At 44.6% G+C, this 16,793-nt stretch overlaps 1 protein-coding gene across 1 annotated transcript in view; it reads left to right on the top strand.

Annotated features, from left to right (window-relative positions):
* Window positions 1-16,793, top strand: part of CHSY1 (chondroitin sulfate synthase 1) — a 79,433-nt gene that overhangs the window by 2,738 nt on the left and 59,902 nt on the right. The window contains exon 2 of the mRNA XM_050903573.1: window positions 6,803-7,298. Within this exon, the coding sequence (XP_050759530.1) occupies window positions 6,803-7,298 (496 nt within the window). The remainder of the gene's footprint in view (window positions 1-6,802; window positions 7,299-16,793) is intronic.

Raw genomic sequence — 16,793 nt, 5'->3', positions numbered from 1 at the left:
ATCCTGGTGAGCTGAATCGCTGGCACCGCGAGTGAAATGGGAAGCTGCTAGCAAGGCATTCCCGGGGTGGCAGCGTGTGCAGAGCCTTGATACTGCGCTAGCCAGAGCGCTGAAAGGAATTAGGGATTCAGAGGCTGAATACCTCCAAATTGCTATGGCTCAAAGGCCATTTACAGACACAGCTAAAAGGGACCGGAGCGGAAAGCATTTGGTGATCCTTGCTGCTGTGAATCCAGATAGAGTCTAACAAGAGGGGAAGCAATCCACTTCCTGAACATCAATCATGAGCAAAATGACCACTGCAAGTCAAAATGGGCCTGCTGGATTTTCGGGAGACGCCGGCTCTTTGAAACAGTTGTGCTTTTGTAGTCTGCGAGGCAGAGAATAAGCTTTAGATCTACAGGTTTTCGGAGGGCGGATTTGTAGCTTCAGCAGTTATTGCATCTGACAGCCAGGTTAGCAGAGCTTCCCTTCCAGGAGGCCGGTGAAGTGCAGCAGCAGAAACTGCGGTGTCACATCAAAGAACAAGAAATAGTCAGGAAAAGAGCCATGCAGGAAGGAGTTAAGGTATGGCTGGGGTTCAGGGAAAGTGCAACAATATGTGCTAATGGTTTTGCAGTTGAGGGGAGTTGTCCTAAAAGAGCTACAGGAAGGAGAGGATGGGAATAAGCAGTCTCCCAGAAGATTTAAGTCTGCTGTCTCAGGAACAGAAATATCAGGCAGTTAATCCTTTTTTTTTTTTTTTTTTTTTTTTCCTTTGCGTAGCAACTAGATTTCCCGGGAAACGTGGCAGGAGACTAGTGTGAATGCAGTTAATGGCGAGATGTCAGAGGTTGGCCTTTAGCAGTGTGTCTGCAGGAACACAGCCGCACTGCTTCTCACTTTGGGACAGTCCCCACGACACCTTGAAGTGCCACGAGGCCACACGCACGAGGACTGCGAGTGATGCCGGGACTCGTGCTAAGCTGTCCCGCTCCCGCAGCAGAAGGGTGCCCTTCAGGAGGCTCCGCTTCAAACATGCTGCCACACTGTTCGTGGTGGCTTATAGGAAACAGACTGCACTGGAATCTAAATACCTGAGTGCTTGGAAAAGCTGAAGTGAAAGGCAGCCAGAAGGATTTGGGGTCTAAAGGAGTTTGTATTATCTGTCTAAGCCTGTACTAGCTGCTGCAGAAGTGTAATACAAAACACATTTTTGTGCTTCTTTTAAATTCAGAGCCTAGGTCGAGGCTGCTGGGTGGTATTTGGTTTTGGTCCTTTCTGGTTGCTAGTGGGCTAATACGATGGATTGTGGAGCGTGCACTCTTGCCTCTCGGGAGGAGGTCGCATGAAGTGACGTTGAACATGGTGACAGTGCGATACATGTGACAGCGCGATACATGTTGTGCTTAACGTATCGATCGTACCGCGGTATTGCAATAGTGAGAACTCAACGTGTCCTGCTCTTGTATCCTCTAGCAGAAGTAAGACATACTTGGACTTTCTGAGCAGTAAGCAGTTACCTAAAACGTGCAAGAATGTTTAAGGAATAGTGTGAAACAAATACAGTGAGAGCAGCTGGCATTGATGCATGGGGGATAAGGAGAAACAAAGTCGCCTACACACCCCAAAATAACCATATGGCCCAAACCTCTGGGACACTTGGGCTTTGATCTTAGTCTGACCTGCTGAGTATCGGTGTGCCTACGGATGATGGATCCGTTTCTGTCCCTGTTTCCACAAGGAAGGTGGATGGATATCCATGGCCAGAAAACTGGCAGCACTTTAAATTGGAGGAGTTTAGTTCAAAGGACTTTAAGGAGCTGTGGAAGCTGCTTGGGTTCTCCGTTAAAGCTAGATACCAAGCTGTCCTGCAAAAATTTGAAAGAAACTCTCCCTCAAAATCTGAATTCTGTAATGCAGATCTTAACTGACAAGCTCTTTTAAACCTATCTGGAAATTTAAAAAAACAGCTTGTTTTTCTGACCTCTCATGATGGTCATCTGCAGTACCACGTGCAGGAGCAGCGTGCTGGTTTCCGTGCTCAGTTCTCCTGGCCAAGCAGTGGTTCATTGCTTCCCCTGTAGCAAGCGTTGCTGGAAAGATGGGACCTTGAAGAACAGTTACGCAAAACTAGCCCTAATTCAACGTGAAATTTAGCTGAACCATGTATTCAAGAAATCAGTCTTTTAGGTCCGTTATCTTGCTGAGTTCGTCACAAATTGTGATTTTCTTCAGCATAATTATACAAGATGACTATTTCTCAAAACTTTGAATGGTTTCTCTGATCTTTTCTAAGGGAGGTTCCCAAGCTGCAGACAAAAACCAAATACATTTTTTGTAATCGTCTCCAGTTTGGGTCTCTACAAAGGGAGCATTGTCTGCATAAGGCTGCTGACTATGCTTCTGCTGAGTCTGCAGAGCTGATAACAAAGCAAGGTAATACAAATAAATAATAAACACTGGAAACTGAAGGTAAAACATTCCAGATCAGTGCTCTTCCTGCTCCAAGCTATGCTTTTTAAACTTCTTTTTAAACGAAGATATAATTTATGACAACATTTGGTGACTATAGTAGTGGTCACTTTTTAGAAAATACTGGGTTTTTTTAGCACTGTGTTTGTGCACACAGTTTTCTGTATTGCATGAATACCTGTACCAGCTGTCACAAAATTTTTGCACCCAGTTTGCTTGTGGCTTGCTCAGAGTAGGGTACACATAGGATATCCAGTGTGCAAAACCAGTTAAGGGATGGTAAAATTGACTTGGTAGCCACCAATACTGGAGCAGTCCTAATGTCCTCTGCTAAAAGGTTTCTTCTAAGGAAGTGTTACCTACTTTTTCTATGTTTGTGTTTGTTTAAATTGCGCTTTGATTCCCTTGTCAATTCTAGCTTCTAGTTTGTTGGACTTACGTGCCCTGTGCACTGAGAGAAACCAGGTCGCACACAGTCGTGCATGTTTTCAGCACTGCTCCTGGGGAACGTAATGGAGAGCCTTGCCGTCCTGATTCATGCACATCCTCCTGTTTAACCGAGCAGATTCAGATTACACGGAGGAGATAAGGTTGGGATCTGTCAGAGCAGTTCAGTTGCTGGGTTTTCAAATGACCAGTTCAGTAAACATATCGGTTGTATTCAGAACCTGATATTTCTCTCTGGACAGAGTTGAAATGGCCTTAAGCTGGCTGAGGCCACCAGTGATCCCTGCAGTGGAGGTGGTCTCTGCAGGTGTAGAAATGAGTCTGGTGGCAGAAATGTTGTGACTGCATTTACTTTAAACAGCTGAGGGTGACAGGGAGCCCTTGTGGGGGGAACGGGGGCATCAAGTTTCGCTAAAAATATTTTCCCTTCATTTTTTTATTGTCAAACATACAATTCATTTGCAGATACAATCTTCAGGTCTTATATTAGAGAAGCCTTGACCAGGAAAGCAATGTCAGCCAGTGGGAGTGGGTGCATGTGGGGCCACAGAAGTAGGAAGGTGTTGAGACAAGAGCTCTGTGCCTAAGGAGCTGAAGGGGTCAGGTTGCTGCCCATAACCTGAGAGCAGACATGATAAACTGGACTGGAGGTGGGAGGACGGGCAAGAAGCGTAGCTGTTAACACACTAATCTGCAGAATTGCCTGTGATTGAGCCAGGTCTGATTCTTTGCAATGTGAGATAAAAAAGTTAAAAGTAGCTTTGATCAGAATTCATCCCTGCATTTACCAGTCCTTAGTTCTGCTGATAGCTGGGGTCAGAAAAATGTTCATCTTACAATCTGTGGTTTGGCTTCTTTGGCTGAGTGCAACAACGTGTTTCCTGAGCAAACTGTTCTTTCTGTATTCTCTCCCCAAAAAAGGGCCGCAGCGAGCAGCAAGCTGTGGCTTAGACATAAGGAGCAGCACATGGTGACTCCCATTGTTTCAGCCTCTGCCGAGCAGTGCTTGCGTTGACACAGGCACTCAGGCAATTTTTCGATGTGGGAGCATATTTCATCTGTCTGCGTTCGAACAAACGCTCAAAGCCACAGTCACAAATAACACAGCGAGTTGTCTCATCCTAGAAATTGCGTTGTCGCAGGAAATGAACAAAGGCTTAGTCAAGCTGTGCTGGGGCATGGTCGACGTGAGATCCCAAGGCTGAAGTAATGTTGTGGTGCCGACCCAAGTCACACACTGATCCTTGGGATGTGGTTATTGTTAGGGCATGGTCTTTCTGTGTGCGTATGTGTATGTTTAGTATGAAACTTAAATATGGCCCAGATCCATGAAAAGATGGGGTCAAACTGGCTTTGAGCTGAGGGGCTTAATGCAATACAAGGACTGGGAAGCAAATGTGCCAGGGTTTATGGATGTACATGCATGTTGTTCCCTCTCCATTGAATGGGAATTCTTCTCTTGATGATACTTGGGTGGGTCCTGAGGTGACGATACCTGGTTGGAGGGCAGGGAGTAAATTTAAACTAGGAACCAACAGAAGGGGTGGTGGTGTTTAAAAAAAAAAAAAAAAAAAAAAAAAAAAAAAAGTTGAAGACTGCTCCTCAAGAGTCCAGAAAGGAGCTAAAGCTTGGAGTGATAAAAGACATCCTGCATTGTCCATAGTTTGTAATCATTACAAAGGCAGATCTTTCTGGATATCGAGAGCAAGTCTGAAAATTCATTGTTTGCTTTTGAATTAAAAAAGTGAATAAGCCTGAATTTCCATAAGACTTTAGCTTATAATTTCACCTGGTGATTGTCTGAAGGTGTCCTGGGTCCACCCGAAGCTGCATTGGGCACTGATCACAGTGGATAAGATGAGCTGCATTTCTCAGTAGCTTCTTCTGCCTTTTCTTTCTAGGAGATTAAAGTCTGAATGCATCAAGTACCTCTAATGAAGAAGTCTTTTAAACTTAGATTGGGAGTTGATATGGGAAGAGCAATTTACCGTGTAGTCTTTTCATTCAAGACCAGATGATTTGTATGTGGAGTGGGGGTGTCAGAAAATAAACAGTGGAACTTCCTTAATAGTTAGTGAAAGTTCAAGATATGAGCATGTCTCATTTTAAAATGGGCAGTTTTCAATGCTTTAACAGGATGTGACTTTATAACCAGTGGTACCGTGCATTAATTGCGTCACTGATGATTAAAGGCCTCATCACCTCTGTTGTGAAGTCAACAGGAATGTTTCCATTGGCTTTACTCTGTGCTCTTCTGGGAAGCTGGGATCTAAACTTTTCCTATGAAACACTACCCATGGCAGTAAGAAATCCAGAAGACAAAGCTTTTAAAGTAATTGGGTGATATTCATTACACAAAGCTGAACTAGTGTGTAACTGTTAAGGTGTCGAAGTTAGTACTAATTAAATACCTTTGCATTTCCCGGTGGAACTTAAGGAATAATTCTTCTGAAATATTTTTACATTTCAGACTTTGTACAGTAGCTAATTCTGGAGACTTCAAATTTCAGATGGTCTGTACTGCCCAAAATCTGCTCTGCTTTTGGCAAGAAACCTATGTTGAGAGGCATCTGGTAAAAGTGACAGTGATGCATTGAGGGACTAGTGTGTCTTTCACCTTGAGAGTGTTTTCACATTCAGCTTTGAATATAGGTTATATTCTGAGCATAGTCGCCAAACATAATTAGAAAGTATTCTCCCCCTATACAAAAAGGGGCAAAACTTGTTGGTTTACCAATGAAAATAGTTTTCTGTGAGTTTCTGTGAAGGATATGTGAACTCTGCTTTTTTTCCAGGTGGAATTTGAGAAAATGGTACTGAAAGCTTAAAATCCATGATTTTTAGGGCTAGGCTGTAACAGTTACATGATTGAAAATCCTCCCTGGAGGAGGTTAAGTGTGCTGCAGTCTGCCTTGAGGAATCATCCTACGTCTCTTCCTGCAATATAAGTGACCCAGTTTGCCCACGCACATGGGTTGGATTTGGCAGAGAGGAGCACGGAAGGTGTGGAGCAGATGTCGCTGTGCTGCTTCGCACAGAAAAGGCTCCTCTTTTGTGATGTTCCTCTCTACTAAAATCTGGTCTGAAGTGTGCAGAAAGCTGCGGGAGGTGCGGGTGTTGGTAGTAGCAGGTCATCTGTTGGGATTACATGTTTTGCATGCATCTCTTAGGACTACTTTTGTACTAGTCCTTTGCTGGTATGGGCAGACCCATTTGAGGTTACTCTTGCTACAATGTTTTGTGCTTCTCTGGCTGTCACAAACAGGCAGGAGCCTTTTACTTCTGTCAAAGCCCTACGTGCTTCTCCACATAGCATCTGGAGAAGTTGCTGTTTGGTTGGTTTCCCACAGGATACTGATTCCTCACAAGTTCATGTGAAATTTGCATCTATTTACTCTCTGGAAGTCAGTACTTCTGGACACACATTTGAGCTTTTGGGGGGCTTAGAGGGAATGGAAGGTGGATATGATGCTGAATAACTTGCAGGGAAGCTTTGGAGGCATTAAATCCAGTTGTATGTGAATTGCTCACCCATCTTGGCTCCCTTTGTCTTTGCTCTGTATCTTGTGACCAACAGCTGTTAGACCAATACTGAGTATGCTTAAGAAAGCCTGCCTGCCACTAGTGAAATACTACTATTGAATTATTTTTCTATCAGACAGAGATGCAAAAGTGATATTCAGATGCTTGTCATATCAGAATTTTTTGTGTGTTATACCAATTGCTCTGTGTGCCATGTGAATGTCCTCGTTTGCGTGGGGAAAAAATAACCCTTCAAGGCGTTTAAAAAGAAAATTTGTAAAGCAGATGAGGTGTAGTTCCTTTGAGTGGTCTCTGGTAGCACTCTCTGCCTGCCTTGGTTTGCATACTTAATTAGTCTTTATTGTCTTTTTCAATCTAGAACGTGGTCCAAAACCATTCCTGGCAAGGTTGAATTCTTCTCCAGTGAGGGTTCGGACACCTCTATTCCCATCCCCATCGTGGCACTTCCAGGTGTAGATGACTCTTACCCACCCCAGAAGAAATCTTTCATGATGCTCAAATACATGCATGACCACTACTTGGACAAATATGAATGGTTTATGAGAGCTGATGATGACGTTTACATCAAAGGGGACAAACTGGAGAACTTCCTCAGGAGTTTGAACAGCAGTGAGCCCCTCTTTCTTGGGCAGACCGGCCTCGGCACCACGGAGGAGATGGGGAAGCTGGCGCTGGAACCAGGCGAGAATTTCTGCATGGGGGGACCAGGAGTGATCATGAGCCGGGAAGTCCTGCGGAGAATGGTGCCCCACATTGGCGAGTGCCTGCGAGAGATGTACACCACCCACGAGGACGTGGAAGTGGGAAGATGCGTACGGAGGTTTGCGGGAGTGCAGTGTGTATGGTCCTACGAGGTAAGGATGAGGGTGCGGAGAATGAGGTGTGTGTTTTGGGGGAGGTAGAGGAGAGGGTGGGAGAGGCTGGCAGCAGGGAATTGCTGCTGCACGGCTGCGCAGCGGTTCCTCCAGAGCTCACCTCCCTTTGCAACTTGACCATCCAACTGTACAGTTTCTACACTCTTTCTTTCCTGCAAGTGTCACCCTGGGAGAGACTTACGCAAATATGGAAGTGTAACAGTAAGGAGGGAAATGGAGCCTGACATTAGGCACATTGGGGTGGGGAGAGGACCATTCATCATTCAAAACAGATATTTTTATTTAGACAGAAAGGGAATAAGCTTAAATCAAAATGACCATGGGTCCCTGCAGTCTTGACTGTCCAAGCTGCTTTTATCTTCTTTAGCTGGGTATGTCATGGTGTCAGTGTGGAAAATAGATGATATAATTACGGTGCAACTTGCTGCAGTTGAAATGTGCAAGGCTGACAGATGTTTGCCCTGACAGTGACAGTTTTTTCCCAAACTACAGCTATGGCAGAGATGTCTCATGGTGGCTGGCACTGTCACCCTGTGCGCTGAGCCGCCTCCCAGCCTGCCGGCAGCCCAAGTCCTCTGCTGCTCAGGGGACTCGCTGGCAGCCCCATCCTGCAGACACCTGCTCAGCAGGTCCTTGACATCAGCAGAGGCAAGCCACCACTCTTGCACTGAAACTCGGGGTCTGCCCGCACTGATGTGGCTGCGAATTTAGCATCTTGGGATAAAAACCGAAAGAGTCCCCAGCCTGCTTTTGGCAGAGTTTCCTGCTGCTGTTCCTGCTGGATGCTGGGGGCTGGCGGCTCCTCCCAGGGGCAAGGGGGGTGCTTCTCCTGCCCGGGTACGCTGGGCTCTTTGAAGTGAGTGCTGTGTGTTTACAGACTGACTGACTGAAAACACCTGCTGGGCTTGAGCTGCAGTTTCTCCTCTAATACCAGGGAAAACGCTGGTGGGTCTGTCTTAGAAATACAGGAGAAGTTGAGGGCAGAACAGTTTGTCTTTTTACACAAACATTTATGACTTGTACGCAACTATCGCTTTGTCCTTTTATGAGAAGTGGTAAAGAGGGGGATTCTTCTGCCCGCGTGACAGAGGAGCTGTGGTCACAGATGACAACAGATACTGCTGCTAACCTACTCTTTCACTGGCAAAGACTTGTGTTAAACTTTTGACACTGAATTTCTGCCCCCAAAACCTGTTGTTTCAGTTCATAGTTCAGTGATGGGAAAGCTTCTGAGGAAGGGGAAGGAGATTACCAGCTGCGGTAATTAATTCATATCTTTTGTGCATAAAGACTTTCTGGACTAACAGTGGCTCTCCACATTCGCTGCTTACAGACCTGGAACTAGTTTATGTATTGCCAGAGTCGTGGTTAGCCCTTCATAAGGAGTCAGTAACTTTTTCCACAAATTTTAGCAGCATAAAATTTTTGCTCTAGACATTGTGAGTTGAAATAACTTCTGGTGTGAATGCCCGTACCATGTGACATTTGATAACTTACTGACAGCATTTTAGTCCTACTGACACTAGCAAAGACCTCCGGAATTCAATATGATCAAATTTTGGCTTGAAATAGCTAATGATAGCACACAACTGCACTAGGATTGCTATCTGACAGAATTAGATTGGGCTTTTCTCAAAATCAGTTTTATTTGATCAGCTTCTGTTAAATTATCCGTAGTGCTGGATTCTCCCAAGTGCCATGAATTACTTAAAATTGGTTTGTGTGAAGTGTATAAACTGTAAGATGTTCAGAAATAACCCGTGAGTGTGAGATGTTAAGGCTCAGCTGTTTTGGAGAGAGAGAAGAGTTTCGGTGATGAAAGCACACTGCTTCTGCAAGGAATAGGTCCACTCTCATTTAGTTGAGGCTTTTCAATTTAAAAACCTGTCATCTTTTCCTTTTTTTGATCTGGTCCTCTCATTGCCCAGACAACTAGATTAAATGTGCCTGGTATTTTATTTAAGATAAAGCAATAGCTGTGTGAAATAACACAGCTGTCATAACAGCTGTGTTAGGAAAGCTTGGTGTAAAAGCGACATTTTCCATGTCTTGTACGTTCATGAACATCAAGTAACAGGCCACTGTAAGTGAATTGCAAAGCATTGTATTTCAGTGAGCTTCTGATGGAGCAAAAAGTTTATCTGTGCCTGCTCTGCTGGGGCACAGCCACCACATTCTTCACAATTCCTGTTGAAAGGGAAGCAGCGACAGCACGAGGCTCAGCAAACAAAATGGCCTTGGCCTCAGAAAACCCAAACCTCAAACTTCTCCTTCGCTTCCGGCACTTCCTATTCTGGAGAGTCTCAAGTGGCAGCACAAACAAGGAGCTCAGGTCTTTGCAGTCACCCCCCAGCTCTTTGGTTTTCGTTCTTAGCATCTTGGACATGGAATGCACTGCTGGACCTCAGTGCGGGTGGTTTTTTTTTCCCTGCACTGTTCTTGCGGTGGGCTCTATGCCCAGAGTCGTTTTACTCATCTCCATGACTGTCACTGCCCCCTTTCTCTGATTTTAGGATCCCACAATGTCTTTACTGTGCTGCTCATCTTCCCTGGCTCTGGCTCTGGTGGTGTGCCCAAATGCGTCTCCAGGCCTGGCTCTGTGTTTTTTTTTTTCTGCTCGCAGCAGTCTGTCTCAAAACCCTTTTTTCCCCCCTTCCTGTGTTTCTGTCACTTCGCTGCTCTCTGCGGTGCCTCTTAGACCACTTCATTAGTGGCACCGGTTATTGGCCGTTTCAAGACTTGCAAAGATTTGTTCACGCTCTTCCTGCCGTCAGGAGCTTTTCAGCAAATACAGTAAAGGAATTGACACCATGATTCTTTGGACTTCCTGTTTCATCTCACCCCAGAAAAGAGGCAGCCACAGTATGTGCAAGCTTGAGGAGTACTGAAGCTCCGTGGGCTCTGGGGAGCTTCATCTGATGCACCCAGGCTGCTGCTTCAGGAGCAGTTTGCAGCCCATGATGGATTTTAGGCTCCTGTGACCAGGCTTGTAGCTGTTGCCTTACTCGACACAGGTCGAGTGAGTCACAGATGACACATCCCTCTTAATAAGTTTTTATGGCAAGAATTATCATCATTGTAAAAACAAAACCGAGACTGTTACTGCTATTTGACAAATAGCTGTAAAACTCAGCCCTCCATAGGCTGGAGCAGCCAAAGCTACAGATTTTATGCAGCAAACTGGAAGAAAAAAATTGTGAAAAGAATGGAGCTGGGAAATCTCTGAAGCTTACAGATAGGAGCTTGACAGTTTATGAAGTGATATAGAGTGCAGTCCTTCCTCTTGAAGAGGACAAAAGGCTTGTACTGAACTTGCTAGGAAGTGGTTCTGCATTTCTAGTGAATATTGGTATTTTGGACTTCTGGCACACTGCTGGGTGGTTTTCTCAGAAAAAGTTTGCACATTTAAGTCTCCTTCCTTCTCTGATTCTTCCCGCCAGTAGTTCTTCTAGTTCATCTTGCGTGCATCAGACACATGCTAGTTTTGTTTTCTCATGCACTGCCATGTGGTGCTATGCGCGGTCTTGGCTATTCAGCCTGAGAACAGGTTTCAGCTTTGATGACAAGCTATCTCATTTGTGATTTAAACGATCCCAGCGTATTGTTGATCTCAGTTTTCGTTTTGAGTCTAATGTTTCCTTTAAATGCATCTGAATTACGAAGCCATCCCATTGCTCTGTAGCTTAGTGTTGTTTCAGCCTTGTTTCGTAGCTGCTGCTGAGTATTGTTCTAATTTGTGTTTAATATCCTCACCTTAAGAGCACTGGTAACTTTAATACAAGCTGTTTGTAGCCGCTAGAAATCAAGGCAGTGCTGATATATATCCCATTAATTTCTTCAGTAATAAAACCCTTCTGACACACATTGCTTTCAGGTGATACGAACCGCTTTGTGTCCTACAGTGCAATAGAAACAGCTTGTCGTGGTTTAACCCCAGCCAGCAACTCAGCACCACGCAGCCGTTTCCCCCTCCCCCTCCCAGTGGGGTGAGGAGGAGGAAAGGAAAGAAAAAAAAAAAGTAAAAGTCGTGGGTTGAGATAAACAGTTTAATAACTGAAGTAAAACATAATACTAACAATAGTAATAATGAAATATAATAATAATAGTAATGAAAAGGAATACAACAAAAAAAAGGAAGGGGGGGGAGAGAAAAAAAAAAAACAGTGATGTACAATGCAATTGCTCACCACCCGCTGACCAACGCCCAGTTAGTTCCCGAGCCGCGATCCGCGCCTCCCGGCCAACTCCCCCCTCTTTATATACTGGGCATGACGTTCCATGGTATGGAATATCCCTTTGGCTAGTTCGGGTCAGCTGCCCTGGCCATGCTCCCTCCCAGCTTCTTGCACACCTGCTTGCTGGCAGAGCATGGGAAACTGAAAAGTCCTTGGCTTAAGATAAGTGCTACTTAGCAACAACTAAAACATCAGAGTGTTATCAACATCATTCTCACACTAAATCCAAAACACAGCACTGTACCAGCTACTAAAAAGAAAGTTAACTCTGTCCCAGCCGAAACCAGGACACAGCTGGATCCAACAGAGCAGCTTACGCTACCTCTAACTGCTGGTGCAAATGCCCAGATGTTTTGTCTGTGTTTCCTTCTGTTCTGATTGAGGTAGTGGGAGGAATTAGTAAGAAGCAGCAAGTGTGTCTGTGTGGATGGGGCAGTGCTTTCCTCCAAACTAGCAACAAGTATTCTTAAACGTCCTGAAGTGAGACAGGATTTTTTATAATATACGTGGAAAAGAAGCTATGACAGAGGGAGCGATCACATCAGGAAACATAAGCATCAAGGAAGAGTAGGTCCAACCTTTTGGGCACTGGCGAGGGAAAAAGTAGGGCAGTGATGACTAGGGATAGCAGGGGGCTTCTGGGAGAAGGGGGATTTGAATTAATGTTTTGTGTGGTCTTTCATCTGGAGTAACTGAAGATAATTGCTACTCTGAAATTTGCTGAAGTTAGGAAAGCCCTTAAAGTGCATGTTATATCTGCCAAGTACATTGGCAGTGCCAGAACATACCGTTTCTGGAATGGACTCTCCCATGGGCAAAACTGAAGTTTATGGTTTTCTGTAAGATCGCCAGAAGTCAAAGAAAGATAAAAGTCCTGCAGCAATTGATCAGAACTGAAAGACTGGGGACAGATGCAACTGTTAACCGCTAACCTTCCATTCCCTTGCTTTATCCTCTGAGAAAGAACCTTCCTTCATTAACAAAAAAGGAGATTCATCCTGTTTGTAGCTGGCTAATGTATGGCACACAGCATGCAGTGACTTCAGCAGCAAGAGCTGTGTGCCTCGGAGCAGGGCAGGATGGGGTCTGTGAGGAGGTGCTTTGGGCAGGGTGCTCTGAAGCACCTCGGTTCGATGGGGTCTGTGAGGAGGTGCTTTGGGCAGGGTGCTCTGAAGCACCTCGGTTCGATGGGGTCTGTGAGGAGGCGCTTTGGGCAGGGTGCTCTGAAGCACCTTGGTTCACTGCAGTCTGTGCGGGGCAGTGGGGTTGGACTGTGATGTTTGGTCTCTCTTGCTCTGTGAACCCTTTCCTTGGACTCCAGGCAGCAAATGTAAGACGCAGCTTGTCTTTGTGGTGGGAGCATCCAGCAGCACTTCTGAAATCAGGCGCTCTAATATATACATATTGTCCCGGCTTCAAAGCTTGTATGTTTTTTTGAAGTCAGAGCATAGGAACTTGGCAAACCCTGACAGCAACAGATACCTTATCTCGCCACGTGCGTAGCCCATTGCGTCTCTTCATTCAAGAAACATACGACACAAATTGCGTGTGTGTGTGTGTGAGAGAGGATACAAGCATGCCCAGTGTTTTAGGGTGGATGTTTATAAATCATCTTTTCTTAAGCACTAAATTTTATCTTTGAAACACTTCAGAGATGTCTTTTTGGCTTCAGAGTAAGTTGGAAGTGGGTGGCCATCTGTTCTGGGGATGGATGGAGATTGAGCTTCATGAGAGTAATGAGGAATGGCATTTTGTCAGAGGACGGACAGGTAAGACTAGAGAAGAGCATTATCTGGGCAGGGGAGGTGATGCATGGGGCTCAGTGTGAGACTAAAATACATGACTGATGTGACAGGGAGTCTGTGACGACAGTGGGGGAGGCAGTGTGGTATGACCACTGTGGTCTAATTTTAGTAGCAGTGTTTGCTGAGGAGGAGGGCAGAGAGGTCAAAGGAGAGAGTAAAGGCTGCAGTTTGGGTTTGTGAAACCAAGGTGTGGGTTAAGAGGGTTTGGAACAGGAGACAGATCTGCACCCATGTCCTGACCTAGCTCTTTCACTTCAGAAAATAATTAAATATTTGAGAACCAAATATTTCAAAGAGGGAAAACTTGACATCACTAAGTTATTTCTTAGTGACTTCTGAACTCAGGTTGGTAAAGGTTTCTTGTTTGTTGTAGAAATCAAGAACCACTTTGTATATAGCGCTAAGTGTTGTACCAAAGTTGCTTGAGTCTGGATGTCGCTGACTTTCTGCTGGCCATCATTTTAAAAGAGGACGGCTGTGTGATTTGTGCTTACGTATACATGCCTTTCCAGGCTATAGAGACTGTTTGAGACTGACCTAGTTTTTGTGAGCATGTGGTTAATCTGTCCCTAGTTAGCTGGATGACTTGATCTAATGCCTAAGCTGAGGGTTGCTGGAATGGGAACTTTGATGGTGTCGTGCAGACTCTAAGGAAGCTTCAGCCATGAATCCAGCAAACATTGAAATATTGCTTTTTTCCCTGTTACTGTCTTCTTGAAGTGCAGTGGTTCAGTTAGAAATTAGGATCTGTGCAGCCTGTTGAGTTTAGGGAACCATCAGGATTAGTTGTTATGTTGAGGACAAGTCAGGAAAGGCTCATCCTTCACTGCATGACAGGATGAAGAACTCTAATAAAATAGCTCATCACCCTGGTTTCTTAATTAAGGCATGCAGAAGATGCTTGAGGATTTGAGTTTGTTCTGTTGAGCAGCAATGGGGATAGGCAGAGGGAGGTAAGTCTGAGACCAGAAGCTTTCTGATGTATTTTTTCTCTTCTGAACTGATGGGAAAGCCATCTCTCTCTTGCAGAGTAGATTCTTGCTTTACGGCTTGCTGGAGCTGTGAGGCTCAGTACTTGGAGGAAATGACGCTGTGCTGTGATCAGAGCTGCGCACTGCACTGCCTCTTGTAGGTGAAGCCCATCTGACTGGAGACCTTGGAAAGACACCGTTAAATTCCAAACCTAATCAGTATAAAACCCAGTAATACCTGTGTAGTCAGTTATCTCCCATGGGTCAATTATGTCTGACGAAGCTTTGAGTTGGCAAGTTTCCTTTTCCATTTCATTTAGTGCTTATCTCTGTGTATAAAAGATGATAGTGGGAGAATAAACCACTTCATGGCTACCTCTGTATAAACAGAATCTCTGCGAAATGTCCCATGTGACTAGACAGTAAAAAAAAAAAAAAAAAAAAAAAAAATTGTCTTTCTCAGCTGAAGTGGACACAAGTGTCTTCAGCTGCGGCTCTCAATGTGGAAGTTTTTAGCTGATTTATATGTAGAGTGTAACTGTGACCTGGATGTTGGGGGAGGGGGCATTAATTGTGTAAATTTGGAGAGAATATTTGCTTTTCTCCCCTCAGTCTCGTAGAGTCAAGTTCTGTGCGCAGCTTAAAGCACCAGCAGTATGGAGGTGTCAGAGCCTGTAAGCATGGGAGAGAAAAGCCAGACTTGTTTGGTGATGGGAAATGGAAATGAAGTGCTGATGTGGGGAAGGGGCTTAATATAAACTAGCTGAGGTCACTGAAGGGATGGTAGAAACACATTCAGCTCAAATGCTTTCAGTGCTAGCTGTATTATACTTGGAGTACGGTGTTTTGAGAAATATTTGGAAATATTTCTCAAAACCTAACCTGCTACGAAGTCTTTTCTTAATGCTTTTGGAGAAAATAGTACATAGCAGGCTAACTCTGCCTTGACACGGCACTGAGTGGCTGCTCTGAGCATTTCCCTGTGCTCTCTGGGCTGACAGCGTACTAGGGCAGTCTCTGAGGATGCATTTGTGATCTGTACAATTATATTTTGCCAGTTCACAGTGTTTGCAGTCACTGGTCTGCTGCTGGTGCTGGGAGATACATTGAAAAGAGCTGTGAACACCAGGTGACTCCTCACCTCAGCCTAGGAACTGCCAATTCCTCTTTTGCTTCCCAGTTGCCTACTCCTAAAGTCACTGTCCTCGATGGACTTTATGGTCTCCCAGTGCTGACAAGATAAAAGATGGCATTCAGTGTGCTGCCATGTTCCTTTTTTTTATAGCTTACAGCTGCAATTACTAATGAGAACTGTGTATCTTGAGTCTTCCTGTGCATTGTACCCAAGTGCACTTAACATATGTCAGTAAGGAGCTTGGCTTTTTAGGCTGTGGTGGGAGAACCATTGGTTCATGGATGAACAGGGAAGATGCAAGATGACAACCTGCAACGCCCAGTCCATGCAGCAGGCAGGTAGCAGTTTAACTCGGTGCTCTGTGCTGTTGTCTGATGGCTCTGCGGATGGTGTGAGTATGTAATCTGACTGCACAGAGGATTAATTGTCCGGGATTTGTCTAACCTCATTTCCTGTAGACACCTCCTGGCTGAAGAGCTGCTGCTGCTGTTTTGTGTTCTAAAACCATCTGATTTGGAGCCGAGAACTTAGTTCTACTTTGCTGGACTGTTGCACCATCTTTAATTGATTTTTAAAATGCTTAAAACATTTTAGCACTCATTTCCTGTGTTAAAAGCTTATCTGGACTCCTGGCAGTGTGAACTTTCATGGTTATCAGCTGGAGACTTCTTAAAATCTTGCCAGAAATCCTGATTGCCTGAAGGGTGGGGATTATCTTCCTGCATGCCTAGACTAAAATGACCTTTATGTGTCACAAAGAAGTTGGGAACATAATTGGAAGGGTTTGGGGAACTAACTGGTTTTGTTTTCTTAAATCCTGAAGTTTCAGCTGAAAGTGTATTTGGGGGTCCTTGCCGAACTGAAAGTTGAGTTCTGGTTATTTCTGGTTAGTTTCTTACATAAAAGTGAATTTCTGCTGGTGTCCTCAGTGAAAGCAAGTTAGTTGTCAGTGGTTCTTTCAGATGTGTTTTGAGCAAGTTAGAAGTACTGTTAGAATAATGAAGCAAAAGTTGTGACTGATTTTTGTCAGGAGGATTCTTGAGAACCAGTTGAACTTCATGCAGTTATTTGCAGCTTGTGTGGTAATGGTGACTTCAGTAAAAGAGTCAAAGCCTGCATGTAATTTAAATTGCTATTAGGGACCCAAAGTGTTTTTTAAGACTCTTTGAATAGGAAATGTCCGTTTATCCATTTATACTTTGTCCACACTGCAGTGTTGTACCCTGATGTGAAGTATTGCTGATAAGAGAAAAGCCATTACAGTGAGCTCTCTTTTCCAAGTAAGCACCCCAGCAGTTTTTCTGCTTCACGGCAAGCTTTACAGTCTG

This window comes from Gymnogyps californianus, chromosome 11 (genome assembly GCF_018139145.2).
Source record: "Gymnogyps californianus isolate 813 chromosome 11, ASM1813914v2, whole genome shotgun sequence".
Taxonomy (NCBI): Eukaryota; Metazoa; Chordata; class Aves; order Accipitriformes; family Cathartidae; genus Gymnogyps; species Gymnogyps californianus.
The sequence above is the reverse complement of the archived record's forward strand: the minus strand, read 5'-3'. Positions and strand labels throughout refer to the sequence as shown.